The sequence below is a fragment of the Canis lupus genome, chromosome 26, assembly GCF_048164855.1.
Source record: "Canis lupus baileyi chromosome 26, mCanLup2.hap1, whole genome shotgun sequence".
NCBI classification, from domain to species: domain Eukaryota; kingdom Metazoa; phylum Chordata; class Mammalia; order Carnivora; family Canidae; genus Canis; species Canis lupus.
In genome coordinates this window covers 35,954,856-35,971,186 of record NC_132863.1, presented here as the reverse complement: position 1 = coordinate 35,971,186, position 16,331 = coordinate 35,954,856, and the positions used below count along the sequence as shown (strand labels likewise).

Below are 16,331 nucleotides of genomic sequence, written 5' to 3'. Positions count from 1 at the left end.
ATGGAACCTTGAACACATTGTGCTAAGTGAAAGAACTCAGTCAAAAAGACAACCTGATGTATAATTACATTTATGTGAAATATCCAGAACAAGCAAAGTGGAACGAGTAAGTCACAGTAATGATGAAACGTACAGCATAGGGAATGTAGTCAATGGTATTTGTAATAGTATTGTGTAGGGTCAAATCACTATATTGTATAATTGAAACTAATCTAACATTGTGTGGCAACAATACTTCAATTAAAAAATTTTTAAACAATAAAAAAAAGAAACAATAAGTCAAGCCCTGTCTTGTAGTGCCCCCCCCCATCCCTGTGGTCCAAGTTCACTCCCCGTGGGCAGTTCTGAGTGACCAGCATGACGTCTTGTACACAGAATCGGGAGATGTGCAGGATCTCCCCCATGTCTCTCATTAGACACCCTAGACGCCAAGTAGTCTCAAGAGCACAGATGATGGTGAAATATAGCAAAATAAGGAAGCGATGAGTTTTTAGTATTTATTACTTTTATTTTTAATATAATTTATTGAAATATTCAATAATTTAATATCTATAAACGGCTATGTTTAACAACCAGCTGGCAAAAGTCTCGAAAACTTAATAATGGGCCCTCACAAGCGAGTATGAGGGGCCTCCAGCATACTACGGGGTACAAGGGAAGCATCTAGAACAAGAGGAGAGAGGTCGAGGGGCCAGAGTCCACTGGGCGTGGAGCAGGCACAGATGACGAAGCGTCGTCCCACACCAGCTCTTCATGTTCCTTGGCATCCAGGAACTCATTCTTGCCCGTCTCTTCCTCTGCTGACCTCAGATCTGAGAATCTTGCTCAGTCTCCATCTGACTCACCCCTCAGGAGCTGACCCTTAACAATGTCCCAAAGGTGGGGACCTGGGTAGCTGAGGGTGAGCAGAAACCTCCCTGACCCCGTGGCCCTGACTAGCTGAATGGGACCAACTGAAGATCCTCCTGCAGGAAGGCAGGGGTTAAGGACACGCCCAGGGGCCTAATCATCCCCATTCTGCAGATGTGGGAACTGAGGATAGTGAGAGCCGTTAGCCACCCAAGGTCAACAGCTGCCAGGGGACCGAGGCAACGCCAACAAGCCCGGCTTGGCAGCCCCCCAAACCCACCTCCTTTCTGCATAGCTCTCCTGCAGCATCCTAGAAACAGCTCCTGGAGCTTGCTTCCTGCACCTTGGGTTTTAGTGCACACCATTCTGGAATTCTATTTATTGCTCCCCTAATTAAAACTCACATCCCCTAAAGAGGTGGCCAGTCACTTGAGGGCAGGGCCCATGCTGAATACACATTCTATGAGCAGCATTTAGAATTCCAGCTGATTGGCATCAAAAGCAATCTTAAGAACTCCTTGGTCAGGGTCCCCCATTGTACATATGGGGAAACTGAGGCCTATGGTCCTACGGCAAGGACTCCAGAAAAGCAGGACTGGAACTCAACATCTTATCCACCAATCTGAGTTGGTGAATGATAGAAGCAGGCTTCCGCCTCACCAGAAAGTCCCAGCCAGAAGGGAAAAGAACAGAGACTGAAGTATCCTTGTCTAGATTTTGGGGTGACACCAGAGGAGACTTCCTTCCAGGTGCTGGTACCCTAGAGGTTCTTTGAGGAAGCCCATGGAGCAAAAGACTCCATGAGATGTTTTCATTATACGTACTGTGGGGATGTGTGGGGACAGTGGGGAAACTGAGGCAAGAAGGTGGATCCTCAGGGCCTCTCAGAGCCTGAGGTTCAAAATAAAGACTTTCGGGTTATCAAACTTTCTCCTCTTTCACCTGGGCCCCAAAGACCTCTTCTGGAGCAGAGATGACTCTTACGGAGCCACCTAAAACAGTGCTCCAGGGGCCAGACAAGCAGGGAGCTGAGGAGTCTGCTACAGCCACGGTTCCAGCATGTTCCAGGCAGATGGACTCCTCAGGAGGCTGCAGAGACCTCGATGCGGGTGTACGGGATGCTGGTGGAGCTCTGCCTGTGGCCAAAGCTCAGAGCAAACCTGTCAAGCAGAGAGTGGGGTGGGGTGGGGTGTCTCTGTCTGTCTCTGTGGCCTCTGATGTCAGGGACTGAAGTGGTGACTGCCAGACCCTGTCAGAGCCCCTAACTTTCAGTCTCCTCCTCAGGTCACAGCAGACTCAGCTTCCTTGCCCCACAGGCTGGCCCAGGCTCCACCACGTGACCCCTGAGTCCCCAGGTCCAGCCTGCCACTACCCTTGGCTGCGATCACAACCTGCTTTACCCCAAAGCTGGCTTCTACCTGCCTTTCGGCCTCCTTAGCTCCTCATCCCAGAGAAGGGGTTCTGGAATCTTCTCCCAAGAAAGCCAGTATGGCAGAGATTCCAGGTGGCTCCTAGTACCTGGACTCCCCCCTTTTAAGCCTAGTAACAGTACCTTGATTTTTAGCTGGGCACACAGCTCCCCAGATTATAGCCTCTGTTTTTCAGCCTCCCCCAAATGTAGGTGTAGCCAGATTCTGTCGAAAGGATGCAGGTGGAAGTGACGTGAGCATCTTTCAGGTTGTGTGTCCCCTCCCACCTTCCCTCTTGCAGGACCGTGGTGGCTCACTGTCACAGGCCATGTGGGAAAGGTAATTATCAAAGGGAGGGTGGAGCCACCAGAGAAGGAACTTGCAACCCTGGATGACCTCTCAGAGCACAGCCGCCACCCCAGCCCTGGACCCCCTACATCCAGACCATTCTGAGCAGCCAGATCTATTTCCTAACCAATAGGGTTGGGCTGCTGAGTGACCTGCAGGGGGGCCATCTAACAAATTGGGGGTGTTCCACCAGCAGAGAATCCTCAGGGTTGGGGTGGAGCAGGTTACAGGCTTTTGCACTAGACTAGTGCTGCATCCCTTCAGGGGCCAGGTTGGGGTGGCACTTGGCAGGAGATGCAGGAGGCAAGTTCCAACTCCATATTAGAAGTTGATCTTTTTAGTCATTTAGGGCCTCCCAGGAGTAGAAAGGGCAGCCAGGTGCTGGCGACTCCCTTTACTACAAGAAGTAACCAGGGGCATTTGCCAAGGATATTTAGGATTGTAGAGTTTTTAGGTCCCTTCTGATGCTCCTATTCCTCTCATTTCTTATTTGAATGGCCCCAAGGCTCCATGACGCTAAGATTCTGAACTTCTCTCTATGACCTAAAGACCTTACATGATCAAGCTCCTACCAGCTTGGCTGAGCTGATCTTCTACCCCTCCTGCCCTCCTTCCCTCTGTTCCAGCCACACTAGCTTCCTTGTGGTTCCTTGCATATGCCAGATACACTCCCAACCACAGGACCTTTGCACATACTGTTCCCGCTACCTGGAATGCTCCTCCCCCTCATCTCTACATGGCTGTCTCCTTCTCACTTATTTATTTATTTATTTATTTATTTATTTATTTATTTATTTATTTTTAAATATTTTATTTATTTATTCACGAGACGCACAGGAGAGAGGCAGAGACACAGGCAAGAGGGAGAAGCAGGCTCCTCAAGGGGAGCCCAATGCAGGGCTCAATCTGGGACCCCAGAATCATGACCTGAGCCAAAGGCAGATGCCCAACTGCTGAGCCACCCAGGTGTCCCTCCTTCTCACACATTTAAATTGCACCTCCTCCGAGGTCCCCCCTCTCTGACTACCCACTCTAATTTAGCCACAACCCTTTGTCCCTCTGTCCCCTGCTCTGCCAATCAGGCCTTCTCAACATACTTCACTCTGTTTCATTTTCTCCCAGATACATATCACTAACCAAAATGCTCTTGTTGCTGCATTTGTTGGCTTATTTATTTTCTGTTCCCACTTCTCCAATAGAATGGAAGCTCCAGGAGGACAAGGACCTTGCCCATCGTACTCTTGGCCACGTCTCCTAAGGCCCAGACATGGCCTGGAACATAATATGGATTTAATAAACTCCTAATGAATCAGTAGATTAAGCCCACAGGTCCTTGTGTGTGACTTTCAAAGGCCACAGTTAGACTATTTTCTCTAAGCTTCTATAACTCTAAGATTCTACTACTCTGACCTTATGTGATTCCATAACCGCATGGTCTTAAAATTCTCATGAGCTGGGGCCTCACAGTCAAATGAAACTCTGCTGGAGGAAGACACAAACAACTCCAGGAAAACAGCTCCTGCACGAAGACAAGACAAAACTGACAGCGTCCGGGCACTAAGACAGTCAGGAGGAGGAGAAAATCAGTCTCTTGCAAAGGGAAAGTACGAGAAGTAAATCCTGAACTGATCTGCTCAGGGTGTGATGTGAGTCTTTCGCCCTCTCTCCTCTTACCGTCTCCTCTGGAACTGCTGGTCTATCTCTGCAAATGACAGACCTTTCGTTTCAGGGACAAACGAGTAGATGAAGCCCAGGCTGAGGACAGCGGTCAGCCCGTAGAGTAGGAAGGTCCAGGACAAGCCAATGGTACCTGGGAACAGGAGGGCGGGAGCGTGAGCAGAGGTGCAGCCTGGTTAGCCGGCTGGTTCCAGAGAGGGCACTGCAAGTCAGTTCCCCAAAAGCAAATTCTCCAGACGTCTGATTTGCAGAATGAAGACAACAAGCTGTCAGATAAGTAGGACTGGTTATCCCAGAGGCAGGCAAAGGACCGGGCCCAGACGTGCAAACACAGATGAGGACATCTGGTCTGCATGGGAAACCCACTCACCCACACCTAAAACACTACCCAGAGGACTGAATTCATAATCTGAAAACAGGAATGGAGGGGAAATGGCCCTTCCTTTAGCAGCAAAATAGTTGCAGGCTTGGCCCAGCCCAGCCCCTAAAGAAAAAAGATCCTCAGAAATTCCATAAACTGGTTATTGGGTGAATGAATTGAGTATCCAGGGAATAAGGTTTCAGCCCATTTGGCCTGTGTCTGACTCCCAGATCGTTCCCCAGCCCCTGTCTCTTCCTGGAGACTCAGGTGAGAGCCAGGGTTTCAGGGCCAGCAACCTGGACCACCGGGGTGACTCTGGCTCCTTAGAAGGCCATCAGTCCAGATCAGAGAAAGGAGACAGTGAGGGGAGGGCTTTGTTGAGGCAGAAGCATCGATGACCTTCCAGAGCCATGGCCGTTCTCACCTTTAGAGGCTAGGACCTCTGAGTGACCTTCCCTGACCAGCTGGGCCTCCACTTAATCCTCATAGCTACAGTGAAGAAGATGGGGGGTGGGTGAATACCAGAGCCCCACCCTCAGGCCTCCAGACTCCCCCCACCCCATCACCCCAGGGAGTTGTTCTCTCCCCTACCACAGCAATCACAGATGGCTTCCAGATGGAGGCTTTTCCCCTTCTTCAGCCTCAATTTCCAGGCTGTCAATCAAGCTGGCCCACTCCTTGATGGGGCCTGGAACCATCTAAGGTAGAAGCCTGGAAGGTCATGTCTTCTCTTTGTCTGTCAGCCTCTCCTCCCACCTTTGAAGATACTAGCCTCTGATTCTATTTTGAGGAGACAACCCCTGTACCTCTGTCCGTGTGGTTGGGTGAAGCCATTCCCCACCGGCCCTGACTCCAGGGGGTGCTAAATGCCCCAGGCCTGGGCATCAGAGTCTTGCAGCCTTCTAGCCATAGATGGGCATGCAGTCTTGCTGAGCCAACAGGAGCCCATGCCACGACATGGGCAAGAGCACGGGGAAAGAAATACTCTTTCTTGAATGCCATACTTCAAGATCTGCAGGTGCCACCCCTGCCACCATGAGGTGGGTCTGGCTGAGACAGAAGCTGACAGCATGGGAGGCAGAGCAGAAAGAGAGCGGGGCCGGGCGGCAGCTTTATGGCAGCCCAGTGATCAGGAGTGCTTGAAGCTGGCCACTGTCCACCTTTCTGTGATTTATGACAAAAATCCTCCCTTTTGTTTATCAGCTAGTTTGCCCTGGCTTTTCTGTCACTTAGACCCAGACAGATATGGAAGTCCTGGCTGTCTGGAGACAAGTGTTCTTGGATCTAGAAGGGATCAGACCATGGAATTAGGCCAGAGGACTCACCAATGAGGTCGAGGAAAGAGAGGCTGACAAGCAGGTTGCAGGCCCAGTTGAAGCTGTTACAGAAGGCGAAGGCTCGGCCCCGGATCTCCATGGGATAGATCTCGCTAAGGACAAGCCAGGTCACTAGGACAGGAAAGCAGGGAGGACTTATGGGCTGTGGTGGGAACTGGGGCCTGGCTCCCATGGCTCAGCGGACAGCCCCATGACAATGTGATTCAAGCAGAATGTCAGGCCCCTGACACCCAGTCCTCCCACTGCCTCCCCAAAACCCCTGCAAGAACCCCTTTCTAGTAAACCTTTTGAAAGATCTATCCAGGGGCAAATCAGGTTTCATGAGGCCCAAAGCTTAAATAATTTGGGGACCTTTATAAGAAAGGGCCCCACACTAGGAACAGAAAATTAGGCCCTTGGAAGGAGAGCCTGCAAGTAAGCAAGGAGTCCTTAAAGTGTAAGCTTCATTGGCTTCATGGTCAAGCCACCTCTAGTGTCCATCTGAGACCCTGACTGACACGGTCCCCAACCTTTCTGCTGGGTGGGGTAAAAGGCTGCAGAGTTACCTGCAAGAGAACTCCCACCTACCTGGTCCAAATCCAAAGGAGAAGGCACTCACAAAGACCATCATGCAGACCAGTGCAGTCCAGTGCAGCAAGGCATGCTCTGGGGCAGGATGGGGTGCAGGGGAGGCAGTGATTAAGGCCATTCGCAGGGGAGGGCCTGTGGGGTTCCCAGCTCTGGGATGAAGCTTGATTTTCTTAGAGGTTGACAAGACTGGCTTCCCTTGGTTCTCACTGGTTGTTGGCAATGGAAGTGGAGTGATGCCCCTCGGCAGGCTAGGGTCTCCAGGGAGGCCTGACCTAGTGGCGTTGGGCATGGCCAGGCAACTCGGACCAGAGTCCATGGGTGCAGCAAAGCTGACAAGGCCTATGCCACTGACTGACAGGGCCATAAGGGCACAGCCAGCCAGTAATAGGGCTCTGCGGCCCGCTCGGTCCACCAGTCCCATGGCAGCCAGGGTAGCCACCACCTTCACCGCACCAAGTCCCACAGAGGCCAGCACAGCCGAAGATCCCCCACGGAAGCCAACCGAGTGGAAGATGGTGGAGGCATAGCAAAGCACATTGGGCTGCCCCGTTAGCTGCTGGAAAATCACTAGCCCCAGCCCCACCACAGTCCGGCCTCGCATGTTATCCCGTGCCCTGAAGAGGTCCAGAAGGGAGTATCTCGGCCTCTCCAGGCCCAGCTTGGTGGCCTCTCCTCCCTGGAGAGGAATGAGGTCCTTGTTGGCTGCAGCTTTGGTGGTACCAGCAGGGAGACAGAAGAGGCTAAGGGACTGCAGAAGAGCAGGTGCAGCGGCCCAGCCAAACATATGCCTCCATCCCCCGGGGGCACCAGCCAGTGCATAGTTGAGTGCATAGGACAGCAGGATGCCCAGGGTGATGCCGGCCTCATAGAGGGACACCAGCACTCCCCGCTGCCGTGGCCCCACCAGCTCTGACACATAAATACAGCAGGCCATGGAGGAGAGGGAGATGGCAAAGCCAGCCACCAAGCGGCCCAGGACCAGCCAGGCCAGGGAGCCAGCCAGGCCTAGGCTCAGGCTGCCTGCCAAAAGCACCAAGTTGCTGCCGAGGATGGCTTGTTTCCTGCCATACTGGTCGATGAAAATGCCCCCCACCAGGGAGGCGAGGAGAGCCCCCAAGAGCAGGCTGCCCACCAGGAGCTCCTGCTCCAAGCAGGATAGCCCAAAGTCAAGCTGCAGGGGCAGCAGGGCACCTGATACGACTGCCAGTTCATAACCAAAGGTCAGGCCACCCAGCAAAGACACAGAGGCACACAGGGGCAGGAGCAGTTGGGGATGGCCTGGAAAACAAAAGTGACAGGAGCAGAGTTCAGGATGGTTCCTTACCAGAGCATCATCCATCTGTCAACCCCTCATCTATCCACCCAGCTACTCCATCTATTCACCTGTCCGTCCATCTACCCATCCATTCATTGATCCATCCATCTTTCATCCATCCACTCCTTCCTTCACCTACCCACCCCTCCATCCATCTACTGTCATTCACCTATCTATCCATCTACTGATCCATTCATCCATCCATCAATCCATTCATCAATATATTCATCTATCCATCCACTTCTTCCCTCATCCCTCCCTACATACATCCAGTTCATCCATTTACCCACCCACTCCATATATTTATTCACTCATCCATCTACTCATGCATGCTTTCATGCATCTATCCATCCATTCATCAATCCACTTCATTCTTCATCCATCTCTCCTTCATCCCCCATCCATCCATCCATCCATCCATCCATTCCATCCATTTATCCAGCCATCCATTTACACATGCATCATCCATCCATCTATCCATCCATCTACTACATCTATTCATCCAGCTTTTATTAATCAATCTATCCATTCATCCCTTCATCATCTCCTCCTCTATCCATCCATTTGCTCCATCTACCACATATTCATCCATCCATTTGGTCATTCACATACTCCTTAATTCACCATCCATCTATTGACACATCTATCCACACATACATCCATTCATCCACCAATCTTTGTATTCCATCCCTTATGTACCCATTCACACACTTACCCATCTGTCTATGCATCCATTCATCCAATCATTCAAAAACTTATTTATCTGGCATCTACAACATGCCAGACTGTTCGTGGGGCTTTCAATACAGTAGTGTGGTCAAGCACCTGATATTCTAGTAGCAAAAAGCAGACGATAAATAAATACATATATAACTTCAGGTGATAGGTGTCATTTAAAAAAGCAAGTGGATTGAAAATGATGGAGGAGTTCAATTTTAAATAGGGTAGTCAGTTAAGGCCTCTCAAAGAGAGAAGATTTGAGCAGAGATCTGAATTAAGTGAGCGTGAAAGCCATATAAAATCTGGGAGAAGAATATTCTAGACAGAGGGAATAGCAAAACAAAAGCCCTGAAGCAAGATAGTTTTGAGAATTAATAGCTAGTGCTTATATGACACTAAGTGCTAGGCCCTGTTTTAAAAAGTTTATATGCATTTACTTATTTAATTCTTAAAACAACCCTATAACATATTATTATTAGTACCATCCTCCAAGCTCAGAGAGGTTAAAAAACTTTCTCATGGTCACAGAGCAAGTGAGTGACGGATGCAGCTAGAGAGTGCAAGCTTTTAATCACAGTGCTTTCAGTAAGGAGGCCAAGGTGGCTGGAGCCATAGGAGATAATCAGGCAGGAGAAGCAGGCAGGGGCCAGATCACATGGAACTTTTTAGGTCATGAAGATAATAATGAATTTCATCCTCAGTGGATGGAGGCAGTCTTTGAAGGCTTGAGCTGGGAAGAGAGAGCAGTTACCAGCACATGTGGTTCCTGAGCACTTAAAATATGGCTAAAGTGACTAATGAACTGAATTTTTCAATTTTATTTAATTTTCACTAATTTAAATGTAAAAATAGCCACATGTGGCTAGCAGCCAGCCACCATACTGGCAGTGCACTTACAGGTTACTCTTAATTCACATACTTACACTTAGATATTTCTAGAAGCATCTGGAGTAACCTAGCAGTATCATACCCACACCCACCCTGGACCTGACAAGAATATTCATAATAATACAGTCAGATTCACTGAGTGTTTTCTCTGAAGTAGGCACTGCTTTGGGCACTTAAATGCAGTAACACATTTGACTTAATATAACTTCATGTGGTGGGCTTTTGAATTATTTATGAATGAACAAACTGACCATCAGAGGGGAAGTGACTTGTCTAAGGTCAAAAGTAGTCAGTAGCTAAGCCCAGACTCAAAGCTGGGCAGTCTGACTCCACAATCCACACCCTTAACCACTCCATTACAAACCCTTGGCATGTTATGATTTTGCGCTGTTCTCTCCTACCTCTACCTTTCCGCATCTCTGTTAGGCAATTCTTGTGTGGGAGGTGTGGGGGGTAGGGGGTGGAGTGGAGTTTCACGGGTGGAAAGCTCAGCTCCCAATTCTGCTCACCCTTCTCCCTCCCACCCTGCCTCTGGGAAATCACCGCCTCCCTTTCCCTGGCTGGTCCATGAACCTCCTGTTCATGACCATCAACGAGCACCCTAGGAAGATGACAGTACCAAGGTCCTGCCCTGTCTTCACCTCCCTTTGCCCCATCTCCCTTGGTTCCTGGAGCCTACTGCCAGAAGGGAAGGTACTTCCAGGCCATGTGAGGCAATCAAGTGAAAACAGAATTTGTTTGCCATTTCCTCAGTTCTCTGGAGCTGAAAGGGAACCCAGCCAAGGAGCTCAGAGGCCAAGCTGACTGTCCACAGGTCTCGTTGGAAAATGCATCGGGGGGACGCCTGGGTGGCTCAGCAGTTGAGCATCTGCCTTTGGCTCAGGGCATGATCCTGGATTCCTGGGATCGAGTCCCACATCGGGCTCCTTGCATGGAGCCTGTTTCTCCCTCTGCCTGTGTCTCTCATGAATAAATAAAATAAAATATTAAAAAAAAAAAAGGAAAATGCATCGGGGCAGCTTTGGTCACAGTGGTTTAAGAGCAGAACAGCAAAAAAAAAAAAAAAAAAAAAAGAGCAGAACAGCAAAAATAATAGTGAAATAATATAGTAATGATAACAGGTGTCATTTATTGAGTAGCTCCCCTATGTAAAGACTTCAGTGCCTTCTCTCAACCCATCTTTGTAACAACCCCTAGATGGTATAGCTACAGTTATCCCCATTTTAGAGATGGGGAAAGTAAGGCTCAGAGTGTTCCCACAGCTGGGAGGCAACAGGATCAGGACTCCAACGTTGATCCATCTGACTCCCAAACCCATATACTTAAGAGCTTTGCCGAATGGACTTCAAGTAAGAAGGACAATCAAAGGTAGGTGGGGTGTGAGAGAAGCAGCAGTACAGCGTCAGGGGTGGTGGGGGGAGACAGATGCGATAGCTCTCAGGAAAACCCAGTCACAGAGCACTGCAAACCAACAGTGCCCCAAGGAACTAGGAAGGACAGCCCCCAGGGAGTCAGGGCCATTGGATAGACTAGGGAAGCACATCCCCTTCCTTAAGCCATGGCTCCCATCCTCTGCTCTAGTAAGTCCTAACTCCTTAGCTGGTGGCCCCCAGCCAAACTCCTCAGTCATACCATTCCCCAGCTCTGTCCCCACTTCCCCTCCTGCCTCCCACAAGCCCAGTGCACACTTGTTCCCAGCACAACCATCCACTTTCATGCCCCTCTGCTCTCCCTGCATCGCCTGGGTCCCCACTCATCCTTCTCAGGCCCCGCTCGTGGTCACCTCTCCAAAGGGCTTTGAGTTGTATGTGTCTGCTGTTTGGCATCCCCCCTCTCTGTTGGGGTGCTGCCCTTCCCTGTGCTTTGTCTCTCAGTTTCCTGGTTTGGGTAGAAATGACTCCCCTCCCCTCACCCCACCTCCCCGGCCTGGCTCCAGGGCATCCATGACCCAGATCTGAACAACCAGCAGGTTCCCAGGCCCTGGGCAGCAATGAACACGTGCTGACCCTGGGCTGGGCCACTGTGTTTACTCACTAAAAATGCAAAGCTGGTAGTGTACATGTCTGGAGCAGCTGGGGGCCATCTTCCCCTTTGGAGGGGGGTGTCCCCGACAACACTGCCTGAGCCCCAGCTCCTGAAGCCATGAATGTCTTAGTGACTAAGAAATAGCTTTTTTCTTTTTCTCTTCTTCCTACTTTTTCCCTTCCCTTTCCCCTTCCCTTTCCCCTGCCTTTTCCCCTCCCCTCCCCTCCCCTCCCCTCCCCTCCCCTCCCCTCTCCTCTCCTTTCCTTTCCTTTCTTCTTAAGGTAATTCAGGGGAGGCCCTGGCTAATTCCTGTACATCTTCCTCCACTTTCCAAGCCACATTTTTTTTTCAAGCCACATTTTTCACTTCCCACCACCTCTGCATTGCCCTGTCCCTTGCTGACACCATCTCAGGTTTGTGGGTGCGGCTTCCTTGTTAAACTGAGCAGGGCAGCAATGGAGACTTACTGTCTGTGCCTCCTGAGCCCCAGTCCCCGACCTGACACCCCAGAGGGGCTCCTTCTGTCAAATAAGCCAATGACTGAGTTGGAGACTAGGGAGGCGTCACCACTTGGCATTGCAAGGACTGCCTCAGGCACATGTGAACATCACAGGATGCTACATGACAGCCAGGGGCCTCCTGGGACAGCCTAAGTCATTCTGCTCAGAGCCCTCAAGAGCTGAAGTCCTTACAGTGGCCTTCAATGCTCTGCTGGATCTGCCTGTGCTCGCTCGCTCTCTCTCTCTCTCTCTCAGCTCGGCCATGCCAGCTTCCTTGCTGTTCCTCCTCATTCCTGTTTGACTCAACCCAAGGCTTTTTACCAGCTGTCCCCTCTGCTAGGAGAGCCCTCTCCCTCCATCCCTCCCCTCTCGCCCAATGGTCTGTACTTAAACACGGCCTTCTCCTGAGGCCTTCTCCACCCAGCTCCCCATCACATCACTTCCCATGCTCTTCCCTGCTTGCTCTCCATAGTCCTTCTCACCATCTGAAAAAGCTATGTATTTTACATATTTATCCTTCAGAGTGCCAGTCCCAAAAGGAACAGGAATCGTTTGTCCTTAGCCACTCCCTGACGCTGATGACAGTTCCTGGAGCTCAGGAATAATTGTTGAATAAACAGATGATTGAATGAAGGGACTCTGGGGGCTTTGGGAATCCAGAGAGGAAGGGTCTTGGCTCTTGAGGGAGACGTTTCTTTGGAGAGGTCTAAGGTCTGAAAGGGACCACACTCCACAGGAAGTAAGAGTAAATTCTGGCCCCCAAAGGAGGGCCCAGCCTGGGTTTGGGAACTGGTCTCCCTTTCTATGAATTATCTGTCTAAGTGCACCCGGGGGTGCTCAGTCGGCTAAACGTCCCTCTCTTGATTTCAGCTTAGGTCATTATAGGTCGTGAGACTGAGCCTCATAACGGGCTCTCTGCTGAGTGTGGAGCCTGCTTAAGATTCTCTCTCTCCCCCTCTCTCTGTCCCTCCCTTTAACTGTATACACACACACTCTCTCTCCTTCCCTCTCTCTAAAAAAAAAAAAAAAAAAAAAAAAGTTGTATGTGAAGCTGTCTCACACTGGAGGAAATGCCCTAATCCCCTAAGCCCCTTACTGTGGAGGTCAGAGCTTCCCAGGGAGAGAATCAAGGATCAGGGGAAGGGGAAAGAAGTCAGGTTTCAGATGCATGTATCACCAGCTAGTTGCAAGTCCCAGGGAGCCTCCTGTTGGTGACACCAGAATAGCATTTCAACCAGAAGTCACAACACACTGGGTCCCTCCCCCGCCAGAGATCTGCCATGGCTTTCCCTGAAATTCCAGGGAGAAACCAGAGCTAAACTGAACTATGCAAATATCCTCACCCAGAGGGCTGGCTTCCAAACATCCTAACACAGCTAATATGTACAGAGCACTCCCCACAGCCAGCCGCACCTCCCCTTCTGGAAGCCGTATCTGCATCAGGTGACTTAACCCTTACAGCAAACCTATGCCACAGGCTCAGCTGTCATTCCCATTTTACAGATGAAATGACTGAGGCACAGAGAGGTGAAGACATTGCCCGAGGTGACAGTGTGTAAGTGACAAGAGCAGAGTCCCAACACTGGGTGGGGTAAAAAAAAAAAAAAAGCAAAGCTCACATTGACAGATCATTTACCATGTGTAGGTGGTGTAGGTGGTGAGCCGAGCCCCTTTCATTCATTTGCTCATGTCGTTCTCAAGGCCGCCTTGTGAGAAGCATCTTATGGGGGTCATTTCATAGGTGAGAATGCTGAGCGTCAGAAAGGTAGACTAGGTGATGCACACCAGAAGCAGGAGAACGGGGGCTGGAATCCAGGTCTACACCCCGGGGCCCAATCCCTGAGACAGGGAGCCCGGGAAAGCAGCCTGGGATCTCTGTGGAAGGCAGAGCTAGCCCAGGTAGCTTGTACTTCCCCCCCTTCCCTACTTCCACCCAGGCCCAGCTCTGCCCTTGGGAGACGCTCAATCAATAGCTGTGAATTAACGTAGGAGGCAGCAAAGGGCTAGGAGGGGCAGATGCAAGGGACCAGGGTCAAGCTGAATGTTGTTGGGAGAACCTCTCTGGGTCTCTGTTTTCCCTCAGGTTCTGGGGCAGGGTGCCTTGAGGGTTAAGAGCATGGATTCTGGAGTCAGAGCTGGAGTTGGTGACCATTCCTGCCATGACTCTGTGCATGAGAGGCTGGATGGTACAGTGGTTGGAATGCAGACTGAAGCCAGAATGCTGGGGTTCTATCCCAGCTCTTCTACTCCATAGCTGTGTGGCCTCAGGCAGCTCACTTAACCTCTCTGAGCTTCCCCATCTACCAGTGTGGATAATAGCAGTATCCACCTTGTAGCGTGGCTACCTTATAGCCACTGTTGGCTATTATGTTGCTCCACAGAATAATCCAGAGCAAGTTTTTAAAACACAATTCAGGTCATGTCCCACTCCAGCTTAAACTTCTTCTCCAGCTTCCCATGCCATTTGGAATAAAACCCAAACTTCTCACCACGGCCTACAAAGTTCTACACAGTCTAGCCCCTGTCTAACTCTCTGACCTCCCTCTCACCCTTTTCCCCTTTCCCACTGTGCTTCAGCCACACTGGTCTGACCACACCAGCCCACTCATGCCTCAGGGCCTTTGCACATGCTATCCCTGCCCTCTTGTAGTTTTTTCCAGATCTTCGTACACATACTTCATCTGAGCGATGTCTCAGCACCAGCGCCTCCTACCCTGGGAGGCCTTGGCTACCTACCTACCTACCTACCTACTTAACAAAGCTGCTTCCCTCAACATTTTCCCATTTTATGTGTTCCACAGCATCTTATCGCTCTTGGAAATCATTTTATTCATTTACTCCCTTCCAGCTTCTCAACTGGAATGTCAGCTCCATGGAAGAGAGGGCTGCTGTCTGCTTTGCTCACCACTGAGTCCCCAGCCCCTGCCGCATAGTAGAGGGATGAATGACTGAGAGACAGGGTGAGGCTCTGGATCCACAGAGAAATGGAAATCCTAGTTCCCTGCAGCAACAAAGCAATTCCCTATTCTCCTCCCCCACCCCACCCCACCCCTCCCAGTTCCGGATTCTAATCCATCTCCCCTCATCGAATACCTCCAAAGCGGAGGTTTTGTCTGTGTTGCTCCTGGCAGCATCCTGAGGCCTGGCCACACTCAGAAGTGGTCAGCAAACAGTCCTGCAGTTGCTCCTTTCGGAGCCTCTGTTTCTTTGCCGAATAGGAGCAGTTTCCCTTGCCCGGGGTGGTTGTAAGGCTTGAGGCGGTCAGGACGGGGCCTGCCCCGAGTGCGCACTTGGTATCAAGTAAAGAGCACTTTTTGGGAGGCAGAAAGGAGCAGGGAAGGCAGTGTGCCCGCGTCCCCTCCCAGCGCGCAGCCGGGGCCTGCTGTCCCCACCCGACTGGGTGCCACGGGGGCGGGCTGGGGCCCCGCGGAGAGGCCGCAGGGGCTCCCGGCGCAGCGCCCGCTCACGACTTACCCATGGCGAGCACGAGTCCCCTGCGAGCTGGGGGCACCGGGACCGGCCCGCACCCCCGCCCGAGTCCCCGCCTCGCCGCCGCCGCCGCCCGACAAACTTTCCGGCCCGCCTCCCGCCTGCGTCCCTCCTCCCCGCCGGCCACGTCCGCCAGCCCTGCGCCCCCGCGCCTGGAGGCGGGACCGAGGGGCGCAGGGACCGCCCCGGGCCTGGCTGGGGGCCCCCCAGCTATCCTGCTCTGGGCCCCCCGCCCCTGTTATCCCCGCTGGGGGGGAACCCCGCACGCTTCCCTCTCCTGTGCGCCCCGCAGGAAGGAGCATCCTCAATCACTGCAGTCCACACTCCTAGTCCTGCCTCTCCAGCGTGTGTGTACACTCATGCGTCTACACTGGCCAACCCGGACACTCACATGCCCGACTCAGCCACTCACTCTCCCCTGGATTACTGTCCATTTGGTGGACGATTGGGTTGGGGCAGCTCCCAAGTACCCACCACAGGCACAGGGCTAGGCCTTGGCGATGGGCTGGAAGAACAGGACAGATTCTTTGCTGTTCCTGTGGGGCTTGCTTTCCAGTGGGGGAAGAGGAGAAATACGTGCCTGCAGGAGCGGGAGACCCCGCTGCAGTGGTAAAGGCCAAGCGGAGAAGTAAACCAGGACACTGGGGCGTACAGGTGCAGGTGGCCGCAGGGAAGCAGCAGGGAAGGCTGCTCTCTAGAGGGATATCTGAGCGGAGACCTGAGGTTCCAGGGGAAAGAAAGCAGAGGCAAGGCCGGGAAGTGGTGGAAGGAGGTCGTGGAATATAAAGAAGAGCCGACGTGAAGTCGTGGTGTCTGGAGCCCAGGGCTTGGTGGGGACAGTGG

At 51.7% G+C, this 16,331-nt stretch overlaps 1 protein-coding gene across 6 annotated transcripts; it reads right to left on the bottom strand.

The window, feature by feature from the left end:
- Positions 1-487: 487 nt before the first annotated feature.
- On the bottom strand, positions 488-15,586 carry SLC2A10 (solute carrier family 2 member 10). Of its 6 annotated transcripts, XM_072801317.1 has the most exons (7): positions 15,474-15,586; positions 6,549-7,829; positions 5,970-6,092; positions 4,281-4,416; positions 4,017-4,085; positions 2,402-2,483; positions 488-2,009 (listed from the first exon to the last, which is right to left on the bottom strand). In XM_072801317.1, the coding sequence occupies exons 1-6, from the start codon at positions 15,475-15,477 to the stop codon at positions 2,435-2,437; spliced, it is 1,662 nt and encodes a 553-aa protein (XP_072657418.1). In that variant the 5' UTR covers positions 15,478-15,586; the 3' UTR covers positions 488-2,009; positions 2,402-2,434. The 6 variants fall into 6 exon arrangements, 4 of the variants coding, with proteins under 4 accessions (XP_072657418.1, XP_072657420.1, XP_072657421.1 ...); XM_072801319.1 differs by lacking the exon at positions 4,017-4,085; XM_072801320.1 differs by lacking the exon at positions 2,402-2,483 and having other exon boundaries at positions 15,474-15,555.
- Positions 15,587-16,331: the final 745 nt, after the last annotated feature.